Source organism: Triticum aestivum, chromosome 2A, assembly GCF_018294505.1.
Source record: "Triticum aestivum cultivar Chinese Spring chromosome 2A, IWGSC CS RefSeq v2.1, whole genome shotgun sequence".
Lineage (NCBI taxonomy): Eukaryota > Viridiplantae > Streptophyta > Magnoliopsida > Poales > Poaceae > Triticum > Triticum aestivum.
In genome coordinates this window covers 545,620,600-545,640,668 of record NC_057797.1, presented here as the reverse complement: position 1 = coordinate 545,640,668, position 20,069 = coordinate 545,620,600, and the positions used below count along the sequence as shown (strand labels likewise).

At 46.2% G+C, this 20,069-nt stretch overlaps 1 protein-coding gene across 1 annotated transcript; it reads right to left on the bottom strand.

Annotated features, from left to right (window-relative positions):
• Window positions 1-17,083: 17,083 nt before the first annotated feature.
• On the bottom strand, window positions 17,084-19,194 carry LOC123185528 (glutamate decarboxylase 2). The gene is made up of 6 exons (XM_044597399.1): window positions 18,870-19,194; window positions 18,572-18,772; window positions 18,270-18,484; window positions 17,925-18,178; window positions 17,758-17,810; window positions 17,084-17,668 (listed from the first exon to the last, which is right to left on the bottom strand). Exons 1-6 carry the CDS (start codon window positions 19,158-19,160, stop codon window positions 17,183-17,185), a joined length of 1,500 nt encoding a protein of 499 aa, XP_044453334.1. The 5' UTR covers window positions 19,161-19,194; the 3' UTR covers window positions 17,084-17,182.
• Window positions 19,195-20,069: the final 875 nt, after the last annotated feature.

Sequence of the window (20,069 nt, the reverse complement as noted above, 5' to 3'; positions counted from 1 at the left end):
TCACGCACCCCCGACAATTTTTGTATAAGTACTATGATAACAGACACGCCACAAACCTGATAACTTATATACAAACACCACATTAACTTTAACCCAAGAAAAAAGGTTGTTATAATAAAGGTAACTTTAACCCGGGGGGTTAAGCACCCCGAGTAACTTTATATGTGTAACGACCACGACCCGTATGTAACTTGCCATATTTGTATTCCAACTCTTGCCATTTTTGGCGCTAAGTTATGATATTTCCTCGTTGTTGGGTTTTGTCGTCGTGTTGCTTTTTTCGTTGTCATGCATCTCATATCATGTCATCATGTGCATCGCATTTGCATACGTGTTCGTCTCATGCATCCGAGCATTTTCCCCGTTGTCCGTTTTGCATTCCGGCACACCTATGTCCTCCGACGTCCCCTTTTGCTTCTTTTCGTGTGCGGGTGTTAAACGTTCTTGGATTGGACCAAGACTTGCCAAGCGGTCTTGGTTCACCACTGGTAGACCGCCTATCAGGTTTCATACCATTTGGACTTCGTTTGATACTCCAACGGTTAACTGAGGAACCGAAAAGGCCTCGTGGGTGTTGCAGCCCAACATCTCTCCAAAGTGGCCCAAAGCCCAGCTAAACCCCCTCCATCATCTCGGTCGTTCGATCAGGACCGCGTGGGCGAAAACCGTGCTCAATTTGGAGTCTCCTAGCTCCCTCTACCTATAAATATATGCCCCCTCCGAAATTCCCACAGTCCAAACCCTAAAAATCGCTCCCACCGCCACCGGACATGTCCGCCGTCTGCCGGACGTCTTCGCGCCGCCGCCCGCAGCCAATGGACACGCGACACGTGTCACCGCCGCCGCCGTTTTCACCGCGCGCCGCTGCGGGCCCGCGCGGCCCAGATCCGGCCCGCGGGGCCCGTTCCGCCGCCGCCGCCACCCGTGAGAGAGCCCCGCCCGAGCTTCCTCGACCTCGCCGCCGCCTGCATCGTTGGCGACCACTGCCTCCTCGTCCGGCCGCCGCCTCCTCCGTCGGGCTTCGCCGGCCGCCGCCCGTCGCCCTCCTCCTCGCCGCTCGCCGCCGCAGAGGCCAGAGCTCCGGCCACCGCCCCCATCTCCGGCCGCCGCACCTCTTCTTCCTCTGCGAATAGCTTGATAATTACGCACAATGGAGTTGATAACCTATGTACAAAAGCCATGTTAACTTTTGACCGAGGGAAAATAATAATTGAAAATGTACCCCCACCCCCACACTCGATAACTTCTGTGCAAATCACGTGATAATTTATGCACAATGAAGCATATAACCTATGCATAGAAACCACGATAACCTTTGATCAAGGGGGAAATAATTTGTTGAAAACATACACCCCCCTAGCTGATAACCTATGTCAAAAGATATGTAAAGAACATAGATAGTAAAGATAGAAGATCATTTCGGGTAGATGAGAAAGCTAATAAAATCCAATTGTACATGCATCACCGCTCACGCACCCCCGACAATTTTTGTATAAGTAGTATGATAACAGACACACCACAAACCTAATAACTTATATACAAACACGAGATTAACTTTAACCCAAGAAAAAAGGTTGTTATAATCAAGGTAACTTTAACCTGGGGGGTTAAGCACCCTGAGTAACTTTATATGTGTAACGCCCCATATGTAACTTGCCATATTTGTATTCCAACTCTTGCCATTTTTGGCACTAAGTTATGATATTTCCTCGTTGTTGGGTTTTGTCGTCGTGTTGCTTTTGTCGTTGTCATGCATCTCATATCATGTCATCATGTGCATCGCATTTGCATACGTGTTCGTCTCATGCATCCGAGTATTTTCCCCGTTGTCCGTTTTGCATTCCGGCACACCTATGTCCTCCGGTGTCCCCTTTTGCCTCTTTTCGTGTGCGGGTGTTAAACATTCTCGGATTGGATCGAGACTTGCCAAGCTGCCTCGGTTCACTACCTGTAGACCGCCTATCAAGTTTCGTACCATTTGGACTTCGTTTGGTACTCCAACGGTTAACCGAGGAACCAAAAAGGCCTTGTGGGTGTTGCAGCCCAACACCTCTCCAAAGTGGCCCAAAGCCCAGCTAAACCCCCTCCATCATCTTGGTCGTTCGATCACGACCGCGTGGCCGAAAACCATGCTCAATTTGGAGTCTCCTAGCTCCCTCTACCTATAAATATATGCCCCTCCGAAATTCCCGCAGTCCAAACCCTAAAAATCGCTCCCGCCGCCACCGGACATGTCCGCCGTCCACCGGACGTCTTCGCGCCGCCGCCGCCCGCCCGCCATCTTTATAGGGGTGTATGCCATATATTTTTGTGATCATTGTGGTGACTAGCACAACCATGCAAAGTAGCTCTCGTGATGTTGCTGATTTCAGAGACTTAGAATTCTTCTAAGTCATTTCCCTGATGATATTTTTATGCCATATATTCATGTTGCTACAGAGTGATCCATGCTTCTTTTGAACATGTTCAGTAAGGATGATTTTGATATATTGTTATGCTCTATCCATCCATGTCTTTGGTTGTAATTTTGGAGTACCCTAGCATGACTAAATCTTGCTCTACTTTTGCTATAAAATGTTCTTGGCAGATTGTTTACGTGTTAAGCAATTTTGCCGGTGTTGTTGTAGTTGATCCATGCATGCTATGAGAGTGGTCTTGCCATGGTTAGTTTATTTATCATGTCTTCTTGCTGGGTGTATGCTTAGCTTGTCATGCAATGCCTTGTGGTGAGTGCATCGAGCTCGTAAACATGCCTACGTAACTCTGTTTTGCCATGTTCCAGTTTTCTGCCAAGTCTGAATCTGTTAATGAAACTTGCTATGTTCACATGGTTGCCATTGTATTTTTTGATCCCTTTTGGTTTATGATTAGTAAGGGAATTTTGTTATATGCTTTGAGTAGTTTCATGCCATGCCTTGCTTTTCCATGACATGTTCCTGTAGCATCTTGTTATCTTGCTCTAAACATTGCTTCATGATGTTAAATCCTGACATGTTATTTTCACTAAGTCTGTGAACCTGATATCTTTTGGACTTTTGCTATGATTGTTTGAACCTGCTATTATGTGATTTAGCCGTAGCTCATTGTTCATCTTTTGTCAAGCATCTTGAGTGGATCACTGCCATATGCTTTGTTGCTATGCTAGAGTGCAGTAGCTTATCATGATGCATTTAGATGGCATCGTGCTGTTAATCGCAGATTGGTGTCATTATTGTTTTGCTTGCCATTTGCAAACCGTGCATCCGACTCCGGTGATCTTTATATCGATTTCGACCAAAATCAACTCATCTTTCCAGTGTCACTCTTGGTTTTACAAGTTGAGGCCTGGTTCAATCTTTTCCTTCCGAAACACGCATATGCATTGCATATCACATCCCACATATCATGCCATGTTTTGCATCATGTTGCTTGCGCATTGCACCATGGTTGATCGTGTTTCCCTTTGCTTGTGTTCTTGCTTTGGGTAGGGCCGGGAGACGAGTACGTGATTGAGGAACCTATTGAGTACACTTACGAGGATCAAGCTTACGTCAACTCGGAGAACTTTGCAGGCAAGATGACCATACCCTCGAAATCACTTCTATCTTTGCTTGCTGGTTGCTCGCTCTATTGCTATGCCTATGCTACATACCTACCACATGCTTTATTATGCCTCCCATATTGCCATGTCAAACCTCTAACCCACCTTGTCCTAGCAAACCATTGTTTGGCTATGTTACCGCTTTGCTCAGCCCCTCTTATAGCGTTGCTAGTTGCAGGTGAAGATTGGAGTTTGTTCCTTGTTGGAACATGTTTATTGTTGGGATATCACTATTATATCTTGCTTACTTCAATACACCTATATACTTGGTAAAGGGTGGAAGGCTCGGCCTTATGCCTGGTGTTTTGTTCCACTCTTGCCGTCCTAGTTTCTGTCATACCGGTGTTATGTTCCTTGATTCTGCGTTCCTTACGCGGTTGGGTTATAATGGGAACCCCTTGACAGTTCGCCTTGAATAAAACTCCTCCAGCAAGGCCCAACCTTGGTTTTACCATTTGCCACCTAGCCTTTTTCCCTTGGGTTCCGCGGACTCAAGGGTCATCTTTATTTTAAACCCCCGGGCCAGTGCTCCTCTGAGTGTTGGTCCAACTTGTCAGCCGCCGGTGGCCACCAGGGGCAACTCTGGGCTGGCCTACCGGAAGTTTGGACAATCCGGTGTGCCCTGAGAACGAGATATGTGCAGCTCCTATCGGGATTTGTCCGCACATTCAGGTGGCTTTGCTGGTTTAGTTTTACCATTGTCGAGATGTCTTGTAACCGGGATTCCGAGTCTGATCGGGTCGTCCTGGGAGAAGGAATATCCTTCATTGACCGTGAGAGCTTGTGATGGGCTAAGTTGGGACACCCCTGTAGGGATTTGAACTTTCGAAAGCCGTGCCCGCAATTATGGGCAGATGGGAATTTGTTAATGTCTGGTTGTAGAAAACCTGAACACTTAACTTAATTAAAATGGATCAACAACGTGTGAAGCTGTGATGGTCTCTTTTCGGCGGAGTCTGGGAAGAGAACACGGTCTCGTGTTATGCTTGAACGTAAGTAGTTCTAGGATCACTTCTTGATCATAGTTTCTCGACCGTGCCTTTCTTTTCTCTTCTCGCTCTCATTTGCGTATGTTAGCCACCATATATGCTAGTGCTTGCTGCAGCTCCACCTCATACCTTTTACCTACCCATAAGCTTAAATAGTCTTGATCACGAGGGTGTGAGATTGCTGAGTCCCCATGACTCACAGATTACTTCCAAAACCAGATGCAAGGACCGATGATACCATTCCAGGAGATGCGACTGAGCTCAAGTGGGAGTTCGATGAGGACTCAGGACGATACTACGTTTCTTTTCCAAACGATCAGTAGTGGAGCCCAGTTGGGGCGATCGGGGACATTATGCATTTGGGGTTGTCTTTATTTTGGTTCCGTAGTCGGACCTTGATTGTATCTGGATGATTGTAATGCTATATTTATGTTATTGTGTGAAGTGGCGATTGTAAGCCAACTATGTACCTCTTTCTTATTCAGTACATGGGTTGTGTAAAGATTACCTGTCTTGCGACATAGCCTACAATGCGGTTATGCCTTTAAGTCGTGCTCCGACACGTGGGAGATTTAGCCGCATCGTGGGTGTTACAAGTTGGTAATCAGAGCCTTCCCCGACTTAGGAGCCCCCTGCTTGATCGAATCGCTGGCGTTGTTAAGTCTAGAAAAATGTTTTGGAGTCTTTTAGGATTATATATATATATATATATATATATATATATATATATATATATATATATATATATATATATATATATATCGGAGAGTAGGATTCTTTTTACTCCTCAGTCCCTTCGTCGCTCTGGTGAGGCATCCTGACGTAGAGTTTTGACTCTTCTCTTCTCAAATTTCACTAATTTTTTTTAGGATCACGCGGGTATCTTGGAATCGTTCCGATGGTTTTGTGACGAGAACATTGTTCTTGGTGCCTCCTGACATTTAGGGGTTGTGGCAGTTTCCCGGGGAGTTGAGCTCCGAGGTGTTGTCATCACAATTTTATCGTTGCAGTTCTGGAATACCTGAGTTTCACCGACATTGAAAATCTCCTTTATGCAGTTGTTGGTGAGATAACCTCGACGCCACCCAGTACTGGGGTGGGAGTTCGGGAGTATTGCCATAACTCGTTTAACGGATGCTTTTCGAAGGTTGAGGTAAATGATTTCCGAAGGTTTCTTGGTTATGTGTTGAAGGATGGATACATCTGGATGTAGGATTTGCTAGTTTTGGGTGAGATATTATGCTTCCCCTGTATCCCCAACACCTGATTGCATAACCAGGAAAATTTCGAGAGTTTCATAGGTGGGAATTCATGTAGCTCTAGTATTTATTCCACAGATATTTGGTTTGTGATTTAGTAATCCTCACCAAGTATTTGTTCATGTCCGTACCTTGTTGTTTTATTCATCTACCTCTATCTAAGTGGCTTCTCAATTTATGGAAGTGTGACCATTTAATTTGGAATTCATTCATTCATTCTTGTTCGAAAGTTAAGACTATATGTTGCTATTTCGATCCATTTGATTCAGCTTGAATATATGTCTTTCAAGATGCTAACGGATGTCAACCTCTTCAGGATGGCTCCTCCAACGCATCTGAATCCGGATCCACCGCCATCACCTCCACCTCCGGAGGCATGGCAAGCTGTGATGGCCGCTACCAACGCCAACACGCAGATGCTTATGCAACTCTTGCAAGAGCGCAACCAAGGAAATCAAGGCCATGGCAACAATTAGAATCAGTTTGCTACACTCAACCAGTTCCTCGCAAACCAGCTGTTGGGGATATTACTATCAGCTGAGACCCGCCCAGGAGCGGCTGGGTCAGCCCCAATGGCGGGTTACACAAGAAGCCCAGTAAACATCCAAGATTGTAGTTTATTAAGTATTATAGAAGGCCCAAGGGCCTGAAGGCGGTTTAAGGTCTGATATTATGAACCGCCATATGTAAGGAAAGACTTGTAAAGAAAGGCATGTAAAGAAAGTCACCGAGCCGGACACGATTATGAGCCGGCCGGGACTCTGTAGGCCACCAGGCGTCAACCCATGTATATAAGGGGACGACCCGGTGGTGGCTTAGGGCAAGGAACAACAAATCGATAACCAAGCCGGCGAGTTGAGCCTCTTGGAGATCGAAACCCCAGCAATACCAACTAGACATAGGCTTTTACCTTCATCGTAAGGGGCCGAACTAGTATAAAAACTCTCTCGTGTCCTTTGTCCCAATTAACCCCTTTAAGCTTCCTAGTGCAATGGCCCTACGACTAAGTCCTTGCTCTAGGACATCTGCCGTGAAAATTCCACGACACCAGCCAAAGACCTTCAGTAACTGTGTCGAGGCCACAGACACTGATGATTGGCTCGTGGATATCTGCAAACATTTCGAGTGCAGCAACGTCAAGCCCGAGGACTTTGTCAAGTTTTCCTCGTTCCAACTCAAAGACCAAGCTGCAGAGTGGTATCAACAATACAAAGATTCCAGAGGAGGTCGTGTGATTACCTGGGATGAATTCCGCCAAGACTTCAGAGCTCACCACATTCCTCAGAGTGTTATTGAGAGCAAGCGTGAGGAGTTCCGCAATCTGAAGCAAGGCAGCTTGTCTGTTTACCAGTACAATGTCATGTTCTAGAAGCTCGCTCGTTTCGCTAAGCAAGACGTCCCTGACGAGAAGAGCATGATTTATCAGTTCAGAGGTGGCCTCAGAGAAGATATGCAACTAGCTCTTGTGCTTTTTGAGCCGAAAAAGTATGATAAATTCTACAACATGGCACTGAAGCAAGAGACTGCTCAGCTCAAGTGCGATGCTTCCAAGAAGCGAGTCAGGGATGCAACTCCTTCTTCTTCAACTCAAGTGGCAACTAAGCAACAAAAGTATTGGTTGCCTCCTCCTCCTCCGTTCCGTCAGCCTTATCAACAGAAGAGCAAAGGTGGAAATGGATCTTCCCACCCACCCAACCCAGTCTTTCAGAACAAGACTTCGTCTCATGCTCCAAGATCAAGTGCTCCGTATCACCGTCCGCTTTCAGAGGTCACGTGCAACAAGTGTCAGCAGAAGGGTCACTATGCAAACAAATGCTTCAACCAGATGCGTCTTCCTCCTCCTCCTCCTCCTCCTGTGAGATCTGCCAGCACCGCAGTGGTCAAGCATAATCCCAAGTTTGCAAAGGTCAACATGATGAACGCAGCTCAGGCAGAGGACTCGTCAGAAGTGATCATGGGTAACCTTCCTGTTAACGATATTCCTGCAAAAGTTCTTTTTGACACTGGTGCATCGCATTGTTTCATCTTGAGACCATTTGCATCTAAGCATGAGTTGGCTTTCCAAGATTTGCATAGTCCGTTAGCAGTTGTCTCATCGGGTAAATGCTTGCACGCAAGCTACATGGTTCCGGATGTTTCTATCACGTTGGGCGACTATAAGTTTCTGTCTTCTCCAATGGTCCTTGGTAACTCGGATATTGATCTAATTCTCGGCATGGACTGTCTTTCTAAGCACAAGGCTCAGCTTGATTGTGTTGCCAGGCAGATTCAATTGACACATTCGTCTGAGGATGTAATCGTCTTTGCCGCTTGTGATGATACCATTCGACTGTTTTCTCTCAACGAGAAGGGCGAGTTGGATGCCATCTCTCAAATTCCAGTCGTTTGTGAATATCAAGACGTCTTTCCAGAAGAGCTTCCAGGAATGCCTCCTCACCGACTAGTCGAATTCGTCATCGATCTTGAGTCTGGCACGGAACCTGTTTGCAAACGTCCTTACAAGTTTGGACCTGAAGAGTTGAAGGAGCTGAAGAAACAACTCGATATTCAAGAGCGTATGGGTCTCATCCGACCAAGTTTTTCTCCATGGGGTTGTGGATTTCTTTTTGTCAAGAAGAAGGATGGAACAGACCGACTTTGTGTCGACTACCGTCCATTGAACAAGAAGACCATAAAGAACAAGTACCCACTTCCCAACATCAATGAGCTTTTCGAAGAACTCAAAGGTGCTCAAGTATTCTCCAAGCTTGACCTCCATATGGGCTATCATCAGATTTGCATTCGTGAACAAGATATCCCCAAGACAGCATTCAGAACAAGCTATGGTTCATATGAATACACTGTCATGTTTTTCGACCTTGTCAACGCTCCTCCAACATTCTCTCGCATGATGAACTTCATCTTCAACCCATACACAAATGACTTCGTCTTGGTCTATCTCGATGACATTTTGGTCTTTTCCAAGAACAAGGAGGATCATGCCAAGCACTTGAGATTGGTGCTGGATAAACTCAGAGAACATCAGTTCTATACGAAGTTTTCAAAGTGCGAGTTTTGGCTCGATGAGGTTCTCTACCTTGGCATATCATCTCCGCCAAGGGCATAGCTATTAATCCTGAGAAGGTGTCTACAATTGTGAATTGGGAACCGCCTCAGAATGTGAAGCAACTCTGTAGCTTCCTTGGGCTCGCAAGCTATTGTCGAAGGTTCGTTGAGAATTCCTCTAAGATCGCGAAGCCTCTTTCCAACCTCCTCCAGAAACATGTGAAGTATGTCTGGACGCCTGAATGTGACATCGCTTTCAACACCCTCAAAGAGAAGTTAGTCATAGCTCCAGTTCTGACTCCTCCTGATGAATCCAAACCATTCGAGGTTTTCTGTGATGCTTCCGTGCAAGGTCTCGGTGCTGTGTTAATGCAAGAGAAGAAAGTTGTGGCCTATACCTGTCGCCAGTTGAAGCCCAACGAAAAAAACTACCCCACTCATGACCTCGAGTTGGCGGCAGTTGTCCATTCTCTTTTAATATGGAGACATCTCTTATTGGGAAGGAAAGTGGACATCTTCACTGATCATAAGAGTCTCAAGTATATCTTCACTCAGCCCAACCTCAACCTCAGACAGACTCATTGGGTCGAGATGATTCAAGAGTATAATCCGAGTATTGAATATACTCCAGGCAAGGCCAATGTCATTGCTGACGCATTGAGCAGGAAGGCTTACTGCAACAGTTTGATTCTCAAGCACTACCAACCGGAGCTTTGTGAAGTTTTCCGCAAACTTAATCTCCAAGTTATTCCTCAAGGATTCCTTGCCAACCTCCAAGTCTCTCCTACTTTGGAAGATCAGATTCGTGAGGCTCAACTTCTTGATGCTATGGTGAAGAAGGTGAAGATTGGGATCGCCAAGAGCCAACCCAAGTACAAGTGCTATCGCCTTGATGACAAGGATACTCTATTCTCCGAGGATCGCATTGTTGTTCCTAAGGGTGACCTTTGTAAAGTCATTATGAATGAGGCTCACAATTCACTCCTCTCTATTCACCCTGGAAGTACAAAGATGTACCATGACCTCAAGCAGTCGTATTGGTGGACTCGAATGAAGCGCGAGATTGCTCAGTTCGTGAATGAATGTGATGTCTGCAGAAGAGTGAAAGCAGAACACCAACGACCAGCTGGTCTCCTCCAACCTCTTGCCATTCCAGAATGGAAGTTTGACCATATTGAGATGGACTTCATGACTGGATTTCCCAAGTCCAAGCGTGGCAATGATGCTATATTTGTTGTCATCGACAAGCTCACTAAAGTGGCTCATTTTCTTCCTATCAAAGAATCTATCACAGCAGCTCAGTTGGCAGAGCTATATACCTCCAGGATTGTCTCTCTGCACGGCATTCCGCAGTTGATATCTTCAGATCGTGGTAGCATATTCACCTCTAAGTTCTGGGATTCCTTTCAGAAGGCCATGGGCACAAACATTCGCTTCAGCACAGCCTTTCATCCTCAAACTAGTGGCCAAGTCGAGCGAGTCAATCAAATTCTTGAAGATATGCTCAGGGCATGTGTCATTTCTTTCGGTATGAAGTGGGAAGTTTGTCTTCCATATGCCGAGTTCTCCTACAACAACAGCTTCCAAGTGAATTCGGGTAAGGCCCCATTCGAGATTCTCTATGGCAGAAAGTGTCGCACTCCTCTTAACTAGTCAGAGACTGGTCAACGCCAACTTCTTGGCAATGACTTGATCATAGAGGCTGAAGAAATGTGCAAAGTCATTCGTGAAAATCTCAAAGCCGCGCAATCGTGCCAGAAGAGTTACTATGATAGCAAGCATCGTGACTTGGTTTTCGAGATCGGAGATCATGTCTACCTTCGCGTCTCTCTAATGAAAGGTACTCGTTGCTTCGGTATCAAAGGGAAGCTTGCCCCGAGATACGTGGGTCCTTTCAAGATCATTGGCAAAAGAGGCGATCTCGCCTATCAACTTGAGCTTCCATCCAACTTTGCAAACGTGCACAACGTGTTTCACGTGTCTCAGCTCCGCAAGTGTTTCAAGACTCCTGACCGCACCATCAACTTCGAAGAGATTGATATCCAAGAAGACTTGTCTTATCATGAGCATCCCGTTGCTATTCTTGAAGAAACTGAGCGCAAGACTCGCAACAAGTCTATCAAATTCTTGAAAGTGAAGTGGTCACATCATTCCGACCGTGAAGCCACCTGGGAACATGAGGACCACCTCCGTTTCGAATATCCTGAGATTTTCCAGTCCTAGATCTCGGGACGAGATACTTTCATAGTGGTGGAGTGTTGTAACGCCCCATATGTACCTTGCCATATTTGTATTCCAACTCTTGCCATTTTCGGCACTAAGTTATGATATTTCCTCGTTGTTGGGTTTTGTTGTCGTGTTGCTTTTGTCGTTGTCATGCATCTCATATCATGTCATCATGTGCATCGCATTTGCATACGTGTTCGTCTCATGCATCCGAGCATTTTCCCCGTTGTCCGTTTTGCATTCCGGCACTCCTATGTCCTCCGGTGTCCCCTTTTGCCTCTTTTCGTGTGCGGGTGTTAAACATTCTCGGATTGGACCGAGACCTGCCAAGCGGCCTTGGTTCACTACCGGTAGACCGCCTGTCAAGTTTCGTGCCATTTGGAATTCGTTTGATACTCCAACGGTTAACCTAGGAACCGAAAAGGTCTCGTGGGTGTTGCAGCCCAACACCTCTCCAAAGTGGTCCAAAGCCTAGCTAAACCCCCTCCATCATCTCAGTCGTTCGATCACAATCGCGTGGCCGAAAACCATGCTCAATTAGGAGTCTCCTAGCTCCCTCTATCTATAAATATATGCCCCCTCCGAAATTCCCGCAGTCCAAACCCTAAAAATCGCTCCCGCCGCCATCGGACATGTCCGCCGTCCGCCGGACGTCTTCGCACCGCCGCCCGCAGCCAATGGACGCGTGACACGTGTCGCCGCCGCCGCCATTTTCAGCCCGCGCCGCCGCGGGCCCGCGCGGCCCAGATCCGGCCCACGGGGCCCGTTCCATCGCCGTCGCCCGCGGGAGAGCCCCGCCCGAGCTTCCTCGACCTCGCCGCCGTCCGCATCGCCGGCGACCGCCGCCTCCTCGTCCGGTCGCCGCCTCCTCGACCGCGCCTCTCGCCGCCGCAGAGGCCAAAGCTCCGGCCATCGCACCTCTTCTTCCTCTACAAACCCTGGCGAGCTACTGTTTCGGTCAACCTCGATCCGTGTGCGATCCAGATCTGAAACGAGGTTGACCTAATTTCTTCACTAAGTCCCCAGTTTGCATTATTTTTAGGCAAATTCATCGCATCATAACTTTGCATCCGTGGCTTTGTTTTGGGCGTGTAGCATATCAAATTGTTCGTCTGGATGTGCACTTCATTTCATTCCATTGCACCATGTTCATTTGAGTTCATCTTGGTGTCCTAAATGCTGTTGCAAGAGTGCTATGTAATGTTAGTGTCTGTCTCTTAACAGATTATGGACATTTGTCATTTTTGCCATGTTTAATGTGTGCCTCATATGAACTTGAGCCCTACATGTGTTTTGGGCTATGCCATGTCATCTTTACAGGGGTGTATGCCATGTATTTTTGTGATCATTGTGGTGACTAGCACAAGCATGCAAAATAGCTCTCGCGATGTTGCTGATTTCGGAGACTTAGAATTCTTCTAAGTCATTTCCCTGATGATATTTTTATGCCATGTATTCATGTTGCTACAGAGTGATCCATGCTTCTTTTGAGCATGTTCAGTAAGGATTATTTTGAGATATTGTTATGATCTATCCATCCTTGTCTTTGTTTGCAATTTTGGAGTACCCTAGCATGACTCAATCTTGCTCTACTTTTGCTATAAAATGTTCCTAGCAGATTGTTTACGTGTTAAGGAATTTTGCCGAGGTTGTTGTAGTTGATCCATGCATGCTATGAGAGTGGTCTTGCCATGGTTAGTTTATTTATCATGTCTTCTTGCTGGGTGTATGCTTAGCTTGTCATGCAATGCCTTGTGATGAGTGCATCGAGCTCGTAAACATGCCTATGTAACTCTGTTTTGCCATGTTCCAGTTTTCTGCCAAGTCTGAATCTGTTAACGAAACTTGCTATGTTCACATGATTGCCATTGTATTTTCTGATCCCTTTTGGCTTATGGTCAGTAAGGGACTTTTGTTATATGCTTTGAGTAGTTTCATTCCATGCCTTACTTTGCCATGATATGTTCTTGTAGCATGTTGTTATCTTGCTCTAAACATTTCTTTCTGATGTTAAATCCTGACATGTTATTTTCAATAAGTGTGTAAATCTGATATGTTTTGCACTTTTGCCATGATTGTTTGAACCTGCTATTGTGTGATTTAGCCGTAGCTCAGTGTTCATCTTTTATCAAGCATCTTGAGTGGATCACTGCCATGTGCTTTGTTGCTATGTTAGAGTGCAGTAGCTTATCTTTCTTGATGCACTTAGATGGCATCGTGCTGTTAATCGCAGATTGGTGTCATTATTGTTTTGCTTGCCATTTGCAAACATCGCATCCGATTCCGGTGATCTTTATATCGATTTCGTCTGAAATCAACTCATCTTTCCAGCGGAACTCTTGGTTTTCCATGTTGAGGCCTGGTTCAATATTTTCCTTCCGAAACACGCATATGCATTGCATATCACATCCCGCATATCATGCCATGTTTTGCATCATGTTGCTTGCGCATTGCACCGTGGTTGATTGTGCTTCCCTTTGCTTGTGTTCTTGCTTTGGGTAGAGCCGGGAGACAAGTACGTGATCGAGGAACCCGTTGAGTACGCTTACGAGTATCAAGCTTACGTCAACTCGGAGAACTTTGCAGGTAAGACGACCATACCCTCGAAATCACTTCTATCTTTGCTTGCTATTTGCTCGCTCTATTGCTTTGCCTATGCTACGATACCTACCACATGCTTTATCATGCCTCCCATATTGCCATGTCAAACCTCTAACCCACCTTGTCCTAGAAAACCGTTGTTTGGCTATGTTACGGCTTTGCTCAGCCCCTTTTATAGCGTTGCTAGTTGCAGGTGAAGATTGGAGTTTGTTCCTTGTTGGAACATGTTTATTGTTGGGATATCACTATCATATCTTGCTTACTTTAATACACCTATATACTTGGTAACGGGTGGAAGGCTCGACCTTATGCCTGGTGTTTTGTTCCACTCTTATCATCCTAGTTTCCGTCATGCCAGTGTTATGTTCCTTGATTTTGCGTTCCTTATGCGGTTGGGTTATAATGGGAACCCCTTGATAGATCGCCTTAAATAAAACTCCTCCAGCAAGCCCAACCTTGGTTTTACCATTTGCCACCTAGCCATTTTCCCTTGGGTTCCGTGGACTCACGGGTCATCTTTATTTTAAACCCACGGGCCAGTGCTCCTCTGAGTGTTGGTCCAACTTGTCAGCCGCCGGTGGCCAGCAGGGGCAACTCTGGGCTGGCCTACCGGAAGTTTGGACAATCCGGTGTGCCCTGAGAACAAGATATGTGCAGCTCCTATCGGGATTTGTCGGCACATTCGGGTGGCTTTGCTGGTTTAGTTTTACCATTGTCGAGATGTCTTGTAACCGGGATTCCGAGTCTGATCGGGCCGTCCTGGGAGAAGGAATATCCTTCGTTGACCGTGAGAGCTTGTGATGGGCTAAGTTGGGACACCCCTACAGGGATTTGAACTTTCGAAAGCCGTGCCCGCGGTTATGGGCAGATGAGAATTTGTTAATGTCCGGTTGTAGAAAACCTGAATACTTAACTTAATTAAAATGGATCAACAACGTGTGTAGCCGTGATGGTCTCTTTTCTGTGGAGTCTTGGAAGAGAACACGGTCTCGTATTATGCTTGAACGTAAGTAGTTCTAGGATCACTTCTTGATCATAGTTTCTCGACCGTGCCTTCCTTTTCTCTTATCACTCTCATTTGCGTATGTTAGCCACCATATATGCTAGTGCTTGCTGCAGCTCCACCTCATACCTTTTACCTACCCATAAGATTAAATAGTCTTGATCGCGAGGGTGTGAGATTGCTGAGTCCCTGTGACTCACAGATTACTTCCAAAACCAGATGCAAGGACCGATGATACCATTCCAGGAGATGCGACTGAGCTCAAGTGGGAGTTCGATGAGGACTCAGGACGATACTACGTTTCTTTTCTAGACGATCAGTAGTGGAGCCCAGTTGGGGCGATCGGGGACATTATGCATTTGGGGTTGTCTTTATTTTGGTTCCGTAGTCGGACCTTGATTGTATCTGGATGATTGTAATGCTATATTTATGTTATTGTGTGAAGTGGCGATTGTAAGCCAACTATGTACCTCTTTCTTATTCAGTACATGGGTTGTGTAAAGATTACCCGTGTTGCGACATAGCCTACAATGTAGTTATGCCTCTAAGTCGTGCTCCGACACGTGGGAGATATAGCCGCATCGTGGGTGTTACAATATGTAAATAGCATGATAATTTACACACCGCAAACATGATAAGTAACATACAAATATCGTGATAACTTTGATTCTGAGAAAAAAGTTGTCGAAAACACCCCCCGGTATTGTTTGTGTCAATTACGTGATAATTTACTCACCATAATTTCGATAACTCACGTTCAAACAAAATGATAACTTTTATCCGGGGGAATAGTAGTTGGAAAGATACCCCATTAATTTTTGTGTAAATAGCATGTGAATTTACAAACTGCAGACATGATAACTTATATGCAACACTGTGGTACATTTGACCTAAGGAAAGATGTTGAAAACATACCCCTAGTAAATTTTGTGTAAATAGCATGATGCTTTACTCACCGTAGATTTCATAGCTTATGTACGAACACCATGATAACTTTGACCTGGGAAAAAAACTGTTGTTGACAACATTTCAGGGTGGGGGAGAGGGCACCCCCGATAACTTCTATGTGAATAACATGGTAATATATGGACAACACAGATGATAATTCACGTACAAATCACGGTAACTTTGAATAGGGGTCCCGATAACTTCTGTGCAAACGACATGGTAATATATGTATAACAAAGCTGATAACTCAGGTACAATACCGTGGTAACTTATGACCACCGGAATAAAAGTTGTTGAAAAAAGATACTCCCGATAACTTCTGCCTAAATAGTATGGTAATATATGCACAACAGAGCTGATAACTCACGTACAAACACCGCGGTAAATTTGACTACATTTTTTTCTTTCAAAAAGACATAATCTCGATACCTTTTGGGTAAATAACATGATAATACTAGACCACAGACCTGATAATTGACATAAAAATACCACAATAACTTTGATCCACGGAGAAGTTGAAAAACACATCCTTAATAACTTCAGCGTAAATGTCATGGTATTTTATGCATCATAGACCTAATCATACGTGGCCAATAGGTCGGCTCATGCACTGCACGATCCGGCACGTACTAAACAGGTCTGCCCCGACACGACTTGCAAGTTTCCATTTTTATAAGTGAGTCATGTCATGTTGGCATGTGGACCTCACCTCTTGGCCCAGGCACAACATCGATCATAGACGGTGGATATTGGATAAATTACTTACAATACCATGGTAAATTTTGACCCAGGCAAAAAAGTAGTTGAAACATATCCCGGTAACTTTAGTGTAAAACCATAATAAGTTACGTACTATAAGCATGATAGTTTATTTGGTCTAGGCATGGTAACTTTTGGCCTGAAAAAAAGTCGTCGAAACATATCAACATGGGATCTAGTTTCGAAGACGAATTTTTTACGTGAAAATGAATTTTGAATCGGAGCGACGGTTTGAGCTACAAAACATTTTAAAGTTCAAAATAGGGAGAATCTTTTGCTGACATCATCTTCTTTATCTTTTACTCCCTCCGTTCCTAAATATTTGTCTTTCTAGAGGTTTTAATAAGTGACTACATTCGAAGCAAAATGAGTGAATATACACTCTAAAATATGTCTATATACATCCGTATGTGGTAACCATTTGAAATCTCTAGAAAGACAAATATTTAGAAACGAAGGGAGTAGTTTGCATGCATGCATGGACTCATTAGTCAAGGTTGGTTGCATGCGCTTTCTCCACCACCACGCATAGGACATTAGCTAGTAAGGTTGCATGCATGTGTGATTGGATAAGAAGGGGAAGGTGTTCGAATCTGTTGTTTATATTCGGACCAGTTAGGAAGTGAGCACAGTCCTTGACGTCATAATATAAGAACGTTTTGCAAGCTAAAACAACTTGAAAAATAAACTTATAATATGAAATGGAGGGAGTAATAATTTATAATTTATTCTGTAGCACAATCGGCAGGCGTCGCAGTCATCTGGCGGCAGATTAGCACACACCCTTCGTCTTCCCGGAAACAAGCGACACGCTCCTGTGACCGGACACCGCCTCCCTCTTGACGACCTTGACGGACGCCTCCTCCTTGGCGCTCCTGGCCGGACCGAGCTCGATGGTGAGCCTCATCTTGGGCACGGGGCCCTTGGCCGCCAGGTCCAGCTCGCTCAGCGCCATGCGCACGTGCGACAGGAACCTCTCGGCGAGCGGCCGGCCGAAGTCCTCCCGGACGACCACACGGAGCACCGTCATGTGCTCCAGGTTCGCCGGCATCGTGTACGCCGGCACGATCCACCCGAACCGGCGCAGGTTCGCCGACAGCTTGAACGCCAGCGAGCCGTCCCTGATGCCCCTGAAGGTGAAGGCCACCAGTGGCACGCCGTCTTCCTTGGAGATGACGTCGAAACGCCCCGTGCGCAGGAGCCCCTCCCGGAGCGTTCTGGCGCTCTCCATGCAGTTCTCCATCACATTCTTGTACCCCTGCATGCGGCGATACGAAACATATGACTGCTATTCTGTGCTCTGTAAATTAGTTAGCCTGAAGATTGGTCTGTTGATGAATTTTGTACCTCGAAACCTAGCCGAAGAAATTGGTAATATTGTGCGATGATTTGGCTGGACCCTGCACAATATCAAACATGTGAAACAATTCAAGAACGTGAAATCGAATTATAGAATCAAATCAGGGATTCTGTCTGTTGATCGGTTAATTTCTTGGACTAAAAAATGTTCGTGCCTTTGGAGAAGTTGAGCGTGAAGGTTGGCTGGTCGGCGCCGAGGTAGTTGATGTGGAAGATGAGCTCGTCGGGGAGATCCTCCTTGTTGCGCCATATCACCCATCCGACGCCGGGGTAGACGAGGCCGTACTTGTGGCCGCTGACGTTGATGCTCTTCACCAGCGGCAGCCGGAAGTCCCACTCCAGCTCGGGGTACAGGAACGGCGCGATGAACCCGCCGCTCGCCGCGTCCACGTGGATCGGGGTGTCCCACCTGCCAGCCACGTCATAATCATATATAAGTTCATAAAACAGGGATTGATGAAATTTCCGATGCACGGATTTGAGGATTTGAGCAAGCCGACCTTGTTCGCTTGTTCTTGGCGGCGAGGAGGTCGTTGAGGCGCTTGACGTCCTCGAACTCGCCGGTGAGGGTGGAGCCGAGGATGGCGGCGACGCAGATGGTGTTCTCGTCCACCATCTCCACGGCCTTGTCCGGGTCCATCACGTAGCACCCTTCGCTCAGCTTCACCTCCTTGAGCTCCACCTCGAAGTAGCGCGCGAACTTCTCCCAGCACACCTGCATCACAGAGCAGAACATGTTACTTATGATCCAACTCTGTCTTACTTGATGAAGCAAATGTACGCGCGTTATCTATGGTGTTACCTGAACATTGGCTCCCGTGACAATGTTGGGCTTGTCGTATGGCTTCCCCTCCGCCTTCCGCCGGTTCTGCCAGCGCCGCTTGAACGCCAGGCCGGCGAGCATTATTGCCTCCGAGGACCCGACCGTGCCGACCCCGACGGCAGTCTCGCCGGCGCCTACCGGCGCGTTGAACAGCCGCGCTATGATGTTCACGCACCGGTTCTGCGCACAGACAGCGTTGTTGATCAATCCGAACCGGACACGTACGAAGGGTCAGACGGAAAGAAAACACATATCGGAATGCCACTAGCTAGCTTGCCTGGAGCTCGGTGGTGACGGGGTACTCGTCCATGTCGGCGTAGTTCTTGTTCATGCCCTCGAGGATGAGCCGGTCGCACTCGGGCTCCATCCAGGTGGTGACGAAGGACGCCAGGTTCAGCCGCGGGCTGCCGTCCAGCAGCAGCTCGTCGTGGATGATCTGGTACGCCGCGTCCTTGGAGATCGACCTCGCCCCGAGCTCGTAGCTCGGGACCGGCTCCTGCACGTACCTCGACGCGAACACGGCGGCCGACGCGGCCGCCTCGTCGCTCTGAACATGCGTCAGAACCATGCCTGTAGCTCCGTGTCAGGCGAGTCCTTTCTTATTTCCCTCTGAACACAGTTCTTAGGCAACACGAACCATATATATACAGGAGGGTTAACCTGGAATGTTGATTTCTTGTGCTTTGCTTGCCACATGTTGGTTTTGGCTGCCCGGCGACTCTGCTTCGCCCCCAAGTTGAGTCCTTGCTTCCTTGTTGCTGCAATGCGGCTGCTTTACTTGATGTCAGCTTCGATTCTTTTTGTGGGATCTCTGTTGCTTCCCACTGCTGCTCAAGTATTCCTTAATTGCTCCTGCGTAGCAGGTTTGTAACTATTCGATTGTTATTCAAAGATGACCGAGAATATATGGGCTGCCATTTGTTCGATCCTCCAGTGATGTGGGGCTTTGTCACGATTCACCACCATGTTCGGGTTAGGCCCGGAGAATGGGACTTGGGAGTTTCTGCCCGAGCTCAAAACCACCTCGTGAATAGCAAAATAAAAAAAAAGCAGTATTTTTTAGAAAAACTATTTCTTTTGGCAACAAACATGGTTGAATGTTCTACATACATGCAAATTTCCATGAAAAAACATACTACTAATGCTCTGAGCGGAAACAAAGGAAATCGATGCCTCAAAAACTTATTTTCGAAAGCATTTTGTAGTGTTCATTTAGTTTCTTTTCCAGACCTCCACGAATATGATTTCATCACGAAAATTTTCAGGAATGAAGAAAACAAAGCAATGTTTATTGTTAAAAAATCAGGATTTTTATTATTATTTTATTGTTCATAGCGGAGCATTTGAGCTTAGAATTAGAAGGGTATTTTAGCGGAGAATGTGTTTATTAGTCTGTTCTCGTACTTGGGTTTAGTCTGAGCAATCCCTAAAACTGGCCTAAGCACACAGTGCGGAAAATAATTTTGTATTGAAAATT

Excerpts from the sequence above, each read along its gene's own strand:
- LOC123185528 (XM_044597399.1), bottom strand. The coding sequence starts at position 19,160 with ATGGTTCTGACGCATGTTCAGAGCGACGAGGCGGCCGCGTCGGCCGCC. Across the intron at positions 18,485-18,571 it reads TCACGGGAGCCAATGTTCAG|GTGTGCTGGGAGAAGTTCGC; the intron begins GTAACACCATAG and ends TCTGTGATGCAG. Across the intron at positions 17,811-17,924 it reads CACGCTCAACTTCTCCAAAG|GGTCCAGCCAAATCATCGCA; the intron begins GCACGAACATTT and ends GATATTGTGCAG.